This window comes from Sinocyclocheilus grahami, unplaced genomic scaffold, assembly GCF_001515645.1.
Source record: "Sinocyclocheilus grahami isolate Dianchi unplaced genomic scaffold, SAMN03320097.WGS_v1.1 scaffold116.1, whole genome shotgun sequence".
NCBI lineage: Eukaryota > Metazoa > Chordata > Actinopteri > Cypriniformes > Cyprinidae > Sinocyclocheilus > Sinocyclocheilus grahami.
Window position 1 is genome coordinate 2,410,551 of NW_015505295.1, and position 9,590 is coordinate 2,420,140.

The 9,590-nt window shown below is 38.4% G+C and overlaps 2 protein-coding genes across 2 annotated transcripts; both read right to left on the bottom strand.

Moving 5' to 3' along the window:
• Positions 1-2,825: 2,825 nt before the first annotated feature.
• Positions 2,826-8,851, bottom strand: LOC107589451 (dyslexia-associated protein KIAA0319-like protein). The gene is made up of 10 exons (XM_016277902.1): positions 8,778-8,851; positions 5,581-5,836; positions 5,310-5,414; positions 5,135-5,232; positions 4,949-5,036; positions 4,729-4,821; positions 4,007-4,139; positions 3,534-3,762; positions 3,312-3,435; positions 2,826-3,223 (listed from the first exon to the last, which is right to left on the bottom strand). The coding sequence occupies exons 1-10, from the start codon at positions 8,832-8,834 to the stop codon at positions 3,057-3,059; spliced, it is 1,350 nt and encodes a 449-aa protein (XP_016133388.1). The 5' UTR covers positions 8,835-8,851; the 3' UTR covers positions 2,826-3,056.
• Positions 6,354-7,989, bottom strand: LOC107589452 (dyslexia-associated protein KIAA0319-like protein). The gene is made up of 4 exons (XM_016277903.1): positions 7,643-7,989; positions 7,170-7,398; positions 6,948-7,071; positions 6,354-6,859 (listed from the first exon to the last, which is right to left on the bottom strand). Exons 2-4 carry the CDS (start codon positions 7,350-7,352, stop codon positions 6,693-6,695), a joined length of 474 nt encoding a protein of 157 aa, XP_016133389.1. The 5' UTR covers positions 7,353-7,398; positions 7,643-7,989; the 3' UTR covers positions 6,354-6,692.
• Positions 8,852-9,590: the final 739 nt, after the last annotated feature.

The following is a 9,590-nucleotide window of genomic DNA, read 5'->3' on the forward strand; positions in this document are numbered from 1 at the left end:
GGCAAAGGACCTCGAGACGGGAATCGAACTCGGGTCGCCGTGAGCGCAGTTGTGCTGAATGTCGACGCACTAACCACGAGGCTATTGGCGCCGACTGTCGCATTTTTATTGGCTGGTCAGTAAACGTGGGCTGTAGCAGCAAACACACTGTGCAATGATCATACTGATTTTTTGACACTGTCAGAAAATTAGCGTAGGCTATCATTGGTCGCTAGGCCTGTATATGCAGATTAATTAATTCAAAAAATAATTTCGTAATCTTTGCTAAAAAAAAAGCTCCTAAATAAAGATAATTTTAAATCATTACACTTTTGTGGCAGATCAATATTGTAATCCTTGAATAGACAGTATTACACTTAATACAGTGTTTTATTTCCATATATATATATATATATGTATATGTTTTTGTCTTTTGTTCACTAAGACTAAAATTATTTGATTAAAAATACAGTAAAAATCAGTAATATTGTGAAATATTATTACATTTTAAATTGAAATAAATTTTAGTCATTTCTCTAGACTTCAGAGTCATATGAACCTTCAGAAATCATTGTAATATGCAGATCTTGTGCTCAAGAAACATTCTTTTTTATTATTATCAATGTTGAAAACAGTTATGCTGTTAAATATTTTTGAGGAAACTGATACATTATTTTTCAGGATTCTTTGATAGAAAGTTCAAAAGAACAGCATTAATTTGAAATAGAAATCACTTGTAACATTAGTAGTGTCACTTTTGATCAATTTAATGTATCCTTGTAGAATAAACCTATTAATGTTTTGTCAAAGAAAAATAATAATTTACTGAGCCCAACTTTTTAATGGTACTGTATGTTCAAGTATGAATTATACTAAATTAATGTGTTAAATAATTCAGTCCAAATGAAAAAAATAAATACAGCCCAAAAAACTTGATTTTGTACATTTAAGAAGTTCAATAATTATAAATATAGCTGCAAGCAGCAATTAAGGGGCCAAGCACAACGGAGGCAAAATGAGGAGCATCAGACCAACTGCAACAATGAGTAACTGAAGCCATTTTAGGATAAGTTTAGTCAAAATGTCTGAAAAATGTATTTGGCAATATTGGCAATTTTGGAAAAATATGGCAATATTGATATCCATTTTCTTGGTATGACACACGGAAAATTTTTAGACCAGTTTCATTACAATAAGCTAATTTAATCAAAATGTATTGGCATTTTTGGAAATTTCATTATTAAGGGTTATTGGCTTAAAATGAATGCTTTAACACTTGCATAGGTGGCGCTGTTACCGAATCGATGTGGTATGGTCCGTGTGAGGTGACAATGGCACATGCAAAGTTTGGTGCCAATATGTCAAAGCTTTCCAGAGATACAGCCTCAGATGTAGTTTGCCATGCCAACAATTTTATTGATGCATTATTCGAAAATGGCTTGGTCTATCAAAAAGCTTTTGATAACTTTTTGTCGGGATGGTCTGAAGATGGTCAGAGTCAAATTTGGTGAAAATCAGACCACCTGACTTGGAGGAATTCAAAAAAGTAGGGGAAAAAAAAGATAAATCAATAAATCAATATGGCGGACAGGACATTCTGCTGAATATGGCAAAAATGGTATCTGTGTTCTCGGCATGACCCAAAGAATATATGAAGAGTTTATTTGCAAAAACAGATAACTCCATTTTTATTTACTTTCAGAAATCATGTTTTTTTATTGTGCATTCCGAGTAATATAAATTAAACCAATGCAGTTGGGTTGTTTTGATTGAGTAATAGTAACTTAAATACAGGTAACTTACAAAATTAAAGTTAATTGAAAGTATGAAAGTATGTATATATATATATATATAGAAATTAAAAGAAGCAGATAACCCCAACAGTTGTTTTTTGGCAAAAGCAGTAACTTCACATTTCATGTTTCAGAGTTAAAAACACTCATTTTATTTTTGTAATCTCCTCAGCTGACAATGTAGATGCCTGACAAACGTTGTTGTTGTTGTGATCATAAACTGTATGGATGTGATTACACGCAAGACACAGAGCTTTTTCCTCACCATTGTAACGCACTGCTTTTGCAAGGTTCCGTGAAAAAGTTTCAGCTTTTATTTCCCTTTTTACGCCCTGAAGAAGATATCACAGGTTCATCAAGTTCGTCGAAATTATCCATCCTCGAACACTTTTAGTCAGCTTTGACGAAACTCCTCTCAGCTAGTGCGTCTTTTCAAAGGAAAGCAGCCTTGTCACCTGACCTGAATACAGTGCGCTGATTCGCTAAAATTGACTTATCGGCTTCTGTTCAAAAACATCAAGGGCGCTTATCGGCTTCTGCAGTAAAGCGTGAACTCGCGATGCCTTGAAAGTGGACAATACCGGCTTTTTTGACAAAACTAGTTTAGGGTTCAGATCACGCTATATGTGGAGAATAATGCACGACAATCCGCTAATTTTTTTTTTAAGTGTTAAAGATTTATTTCGAAATGTCATTTTAACTTTTGACCCAAAACTTTTTGAGTACCATCAGGGCATGGTGCCGAAGACACGAAGACACATTTGCAACGATACACAAATGAATGTGTTCTTAAAATATAGCATTTTATGACAAAATTGAAAACGACTGATACCCACAATGGTTGACATAGGAAAATTCGGTATGGTTCGACTCGGCATGCTGCACCAAATCTAAAGATTTTTAGCCAAACCGCCAAACCATTACAAGCAAATATAACCATTTTTCATATCTCCTGACCACTAGGTGGCGCTGCGCAGAAACTGTGCAAGTATGCAAGTAGCATGGGTTTCATAACACACACACCAAGTTTGGCGTGAATATGACAAAGCGTTGGAGAGATATAGCCTCAATTCTGATTTGGTGAGCTTTTCGATTGAAATTGTTTATGCGGTTTTTGAGAATGGATGGGTCATCAAAAAGCTTTTGATAACTTTTTGCCAGCATGGGCTGCCATATACTCAAGAGCGGAAGAAAAAGAACAATAATAGGAACGCCAATGGATACAATCAGCGCCATTGCACCTTCGCTACTTGGCCCCTACAACAAGAAACATACACAAGAGCATTACATGCAGGGAGAGTGTACGTGTGTAACTGACTTGGTCTTTGTCCAGTGGTACGTGGCAATTTTTTGGTCATCGCTGCTCTTGCTGCCGTCCAGCGTGGTACGATCGACAGGCAGCGTCAGCTCCTTGTCTGGACCAGCATCCGCTACAGGTGGCTTGTTATTTTCTGGAGGGATTTCACATACAGCGTGCTCAAGCAAATAGCAGCTTCAAAAATAGATGTGAATCAGAGTGCTCTGTATTTAAAAAGATACCTGGCTGGACAATGACAGTGACCTGAGCCGTGTCTTGCTGGCCAGATGAGTCAGTGACGGTTAGCTGAAAGGTGTAGTCACCCTCCTGCATGGCAGACAGCTGCAGAATGGGTGTTCGCACACCCTATGGAGAACAAAACAAAGGTGTGCTCACTAATCCAATGGTTGGCAAACATAATAAACATAAATGGCATTCGAAATAGCATTGTGATTCTCAAGTACCTGCATCTCCACCACCTTGCCCTTGCTTTCAGGGCTGAGTGACCATTCGTAGGACAGATTCTCGTGGTCATCAGTGCTTTGGTTGCCATACAGTGTGATATAGTTGCGTGGTAGGGTGATCACTTGGTTGGGTCCGGCATTAGCTGTGGGCCTGTAGTCCGTGGCCTTGTTGACTAACAACATGGCTTGGGTTGAATTCTGAGCTCCATCCGAGTCAGTCACTGTAAGACTGTTGGAGGAAAAATAGATAGAGCATAACACACTTTTCCAAACATACTTGTGAGTCAAGTGTTATTTATATTTGAGCATTTTTTTAAATAGTTTGCCCAAGGACAGACTGGTTTGCCAGGTTTTACAGTAGCTCTCTGGTTACTTCCTGAGGTCTGAAGACTTCAGCAAAATGGTTCCAGGGAGGCCCAAAGAAAAGATTACGAACAGGCCATAATGTGCATGAAAAGCTGGATAAAACATACCTGAAGGTGTAGTTACCGGGAACCAGGTTGGTGAGAGTGAGAATAGCAGTATCACCCGAGGCTTTTTCCTCTCTGAGCGGCCCCTTCACCTCCTCCCAATGCCACGACACCACTTTATCATCATCAGTACTCTCTGAGAAACACAAGACATTTATGACCACAGATATTTCATTAGATATATTTTTCTGATATTCTGATTGACAAAACTTACATTAAAACACTTAATTTGTTATTTTGACAATCTCATTATAAACAATGAAGCGGTCACTGCATGTTTCACAATTAATAAACTGTCCTCAATATTCTTTCTTTTTTACTAATAGTGCAGCTCTAGGTTAAGCCTTAGCTCTAATTTACATTACAGAACTGTTTTTCTACTGTCAATAAAAATAAAACTTTTATTCAACAAGGATGCATTAAATTGATCAAAAGTCACAGTAAAATAAATGCTGTTCTTCTGAACTTTCTATTTATCAAAAAATCCTGAAAAATGTATCATGTCACCCTGAATCTTTTTACTGTTTTTTTTAAAGAAAAAAAATGAAGTCTTTCATTAAGCATAAGAGACTTTTTTTATATAAATATTTTTTGCAAATCACAAACCTTTGAACTGTAGTGTACATTTAAAAAAATGGTCAGTAAATAATAATACAATGAGTATAAAATGCTATTGTAAGGATAAAACAACATTAAGTCTAATTTGATAAAAATCTGATACGCACGATTGCCATCAATCACAGTGGAGCTTGTAGGCAGGGAGATTTCCTGGTACTTTGGAGAAACCACTGCAACAGGTGGCTTATTAATTCGCGGCTCTATAGAAAGCAAGAAACACGAGACTTATACATATTTTATGTGACATTTATACGGGCTGCCCAAACAGAGTGCAACTCTGAAAACTGAATCCGGTACAATTAGCAGGTACATCAATACTAAAGTTACCTGGATTGACAGTAACGTTGACGCATCCCTCCCCATGAGCACCGTCACCATCCACTACCACTTCAAACTCATAGAGGCCCACTGTCAGCTAAGGGAAACATTGTTCAGAATATTAGGAAAATCTAGAATATTAAAAAGTCACGCCTTTTAGACAATAAAAGAATAAGAGACCCATTTTTTCTGTACCTTACTGAGCTTAAGTGTCTTGCTGTGTTTACCCTCCATTTCTCCACTGTAGTCTTTTGGATGTGTCCTCAAACGCCAATTAAAGGCATAGTTAGCCCCTAAAGGAATTACCAGAGAAATGAATACAAAGATGAAGGAGGAGGAACTAACTGCAATGGCTTATGCAGAGCAGTACCTGAAGGGGGCGCTGGCACTACGAAAGCATTCAGCTCCACCTCATTGCGCGGTAAAGTGACCTCCACATTTTTGCCAGCAGACACGACCAGCTCTCGCACTGCTACTTAAAACAAATGACATTACACAAGGTTTTAATGCATTACAGATACGTCTGCTTTGTAAAATAGACATTGATTTGGTTTCTTTTTCATTTACTTTGTAAAACTGACGAGACAGGTTGTAAATGCATGCAGTACAATAACACAATTATAGAGAGGAGTATGTTGTACCAGCTGGTGTAGTTGGTGGAGTCACTGAACGGGTGTCAGACGTGGACTGCGGTGACTGATTACTGTTGTTCAATGCTGAATGATCCACAGTGTCTGCATCCAGTGTTGAATTATGCTCAGATGCTGAGAGTGCTACCTGTTCTCCACTGCCACCGGTGGACTGGATGGTGGTCTCACTGGCTGTATGTGGAGGAGCTTCACCATTGGATGTGGTCAGTGGTGCTGTGGGTTTCACAGACAAGCCCTGATCTATTTCCTGTGCGAGTGAAAATATCAGTTAGTTCACAGCGATAGCTTATCGGCTTCTGCAGTAAAGCGTGAACTCGCGATGCCTTGAAAGTGGACAATACCGGCTTTTTTGACAAAACTAGTTTAGGGTTCAGATCACGCTATATGTGGAGAATAATGCACGACAATCCGCTCATTTTTTTTTTTAAGTGCCGTTTATCGGCTTTTGCAAATAAACTCTTCATTACAATAAGCTAATATACTAAAGATTTATTAGTATTTTTCGAAATGTCATTTTAACTTTTGACCCAAAACTTTTTGAGTACCATCAGGGCATGGTGCCGAAGACACATACCAAGTTTTGCAATGATACACAAATGAATGCGTTCTTAAAATATAGCATTTTATGACAAAATTGAAAACGACTGATACCCACAATGGTTGACATAGGAAAATTCGGTATGGTTCAACTCGGCATGCTGCACCAAATCTAAAGATTTTTAGCCAAACCATTCAGATATTACAAGCAAATATAACCATTTTTCATATCTCCTGACCACTAGGTGGCGCTGCGCAGAAACTGTGCAAGTAGCCTCAGGTCATGGGTTTCATAACACACACACCAAGTTTGGCGTGAATATGACAAAGCGTTGGAGAGATATAGCCTCAATTCTGATTTGGTGAGCTTTTCGATTGAAATTGTTTATGCGGTTTTTGAGAATGGATGGGTCATCAAAAAGCTTTTGATAACTTTTTGCCAGCATGGGCTGCCATATACTCAAGAGCGGAAGAAAAAGAACAATAATAGGAACGCCAATGGATACAATCAGCGCCATTGCACCTTCGCTACTTGGCCCCTACAACAAGAAACATACACAAGAGCATTACATGCAGGGAGAGTGTACGTGTGTAACTGACTTGGTCTTTGTCCAGTGGTACGTGGCAATTTTTTGGTCATCGCTGCTCTTGCTGCCGTCCAGCGTGGTACGATCGACAGGCAGCGTCAGCTCCTTGTCTGGACCAGCATCCGCTACAGGTGGCTTGTTATTTTCTGGAGGGATTTCACATACAGCGTGCTCAAGCAAATAGCAGCTTCAAAAATAGATGTGAATCAGAGTGCTCTGTATTTAAAAAGATACCTGGCTGGACAATGACAGTGACCTGAGCCGTGTCTTGCTGGCCAGATGAGTCAGTGACGGTTAGCTGAAAGGTGTAGTCACCCTCCTGCATGGCAGACAGCTGCAGAATGGGTGTTCGCACACCCTATGGAGAACAAAACAAAGGTGTGCTCACTAATCCAATGGTTGGCAAACATAATAAACATAAATGGCATTCGAAATAGCATTGTGATTCTCAAGTACCTGCATCTCCACCACCTTGCCCTTGCTTTCAGGGCTGAGTGACCATTCGTAGGACAGATTCTCGTGGTCATCAGTGCTTTGGTTGCCATACAGTGTGATATAGTTGCGTGGTAGGGTGATCACTTGGTTGGGTCCGGCATTAGCTGTGGGCCTGTAGTCCGTGGCCTTGTTGACTAACAACATGGCTTGGGTTGAATTCTGAGCTCCATCCGAGTCAGTCACTGTAAGACTGTTGGAGGAAAAATAGATAGAGCATAACACACTTTTCCAAACATACTTGTGAGTCAAGTGTTATTTATATTTGAGCATTTTTTTAAATAGTTTGCCCAAGGACAGACTGGTTTGCCAGGTTTTACAGTAGCTCTCTGGTTACTTCCTGAGGTCTGAAGACTTCAGCAAAATGGTTCCAGGGAGGCCCAAAGAAAAGATTACGAACAGGCCATAATGTGCATGAAAAGCTGGATAAAACATACCTGAAGGTGTAGTTACCGGGAACCAGGTTGGTGAGAGTGAGAATAGCAGTATCACCCGAGGCTTTTTCCTCTCTGAGCGGCCCCTTCACCTCCTCCCAATGCCACGACACCACTTTATCATCATCAGTACTCTCTGAGAAACACAAGACATTTATGACCACAGATATTTCATTAGATATATTTTTCTGATATTCTGATTGACAAAACTTACATTAAAACACTTAATTTGTTATTTTGACAATCTCATTATAAACAATGAAGCGGTCACTGCATGTTTCACAATTAATAAACTGTCCTCAATATTCTTTCTTTTTTACTAATAGTGCAGCTCTAGGTTAAGCCTTAGCTCTAATTTACATTACAGAACTGTTTTTCTACTGTCAATAAAAATAAAACTTTTATTCAACAAGGATGCATTAAATTGATCAAAAGTCACAGTAAAATAAATGCTGTTCTTCTGAACTTTCTATTTATCAAAAAATCCTGAAAAATGTATCATGTCACCCTGAATCTTTTTACTGTTTTTTTTAAAGAAAAAAAATGAAGTCTTTCATTAAGCATAAGAGACTTTTTTTATATAAATATTTTTTGCAAATCACAAACCTTTGAACTGTAGTGTACATTTAAAAAAATTAACTTATTATTTTTTGCAGTAGATAACGGCAAAGGTAATCTAAAAATATGGGAAATAAAAATGCACAATTAAATATCAAATATCATACTATATACAGTATACATATATATATATCCTGCAAATCAACAGTTATTGTGTAAAATGTTGCTTTATGACAGTGACATTAAAATTCTATACTAGTATTTTGTCTAATTAAATGAGAAAATCCCTAGATAACTTTAAACAAGCATTACATGATGTCAATGGTAATCTGTCCAAATGTAAAAGTATGGGAAATGAGCATGCACAATTAAATATTCAATATCAGACAGTATACATATGCTGCAAATCAACAGTTAAAGTGGAAGTTTTATGCTTTAGGATAGTGGGTCTCATTTACTAACTCCGATAATCTGGATTCATCAACATTAGAATAAGGGTCATAACAAATATACGTATCTTTCCAGTGAAAATTTTAACACATTAGAACAAAGTCCTTTGAGATCATATAAAGCAGCTTACATGCTCCGTTTCCCTGATTACTCTGATATCCTCAGCATTTCGAGGTTTCCTGCGCATTCTCTTGTTCAGCTGCTGCAGAAGCCCCCACCCCTACCCCAATCCCATCATAGACACTGTTTTGTCTAGAAAGACTGTAACCGTGACAACAGAGGGTTGCTTATTATGGGCTAGCAAGTGAAACTTGAAGTGCCAGGCACAGCCCCTCCCGTGCAGTTTTTCTTTGGGGTGGGGGATTGTGGGCCTGTTGTGTGATTTCCCCCTTTTTGTGAAAAGGAACACAGTGTCCATTATGCTTCCCTCCAAATCAGTGCCATCACTCATGACTGCTACAAGTCACAAATAGCCTATATACACATACATGCTAACACTGGTCCTAACAGTTGACTATCATTTGTCCAACATTCAACTAATGGATTAATGATGCTGACTAGTGTTTTTTAGTTTAGTTTAATATTTTTAGCTGTGTTGTTTTAAAGTCTTTCTATAACTGTTCGCACAAGTTTGTCTGCTCACCATTCTTCTGCCACTGATTTGGAGTTATTTCATACAGAGGTCACAAACCTTCAGGAAAAAAATCTACAGGACCTGCTTACCAGAGACTGAGCAGAGCAAACACAGACAGCCCAGGTACAGTGAGGTAAACTGGATGGGCCATTTCCACCTGTGCATCCTTGGTTCCGCATTGGGCATCTTCCAACTAAGCAAGAGGACCTTGGAAAGAAAAAGACACCGAAGTTATACAGCCATTTTATCTGACCTATGTTAAACAAAACTAAAAGTTGCTTGTAAAGTTACTTAGAATGTTTGTCATAC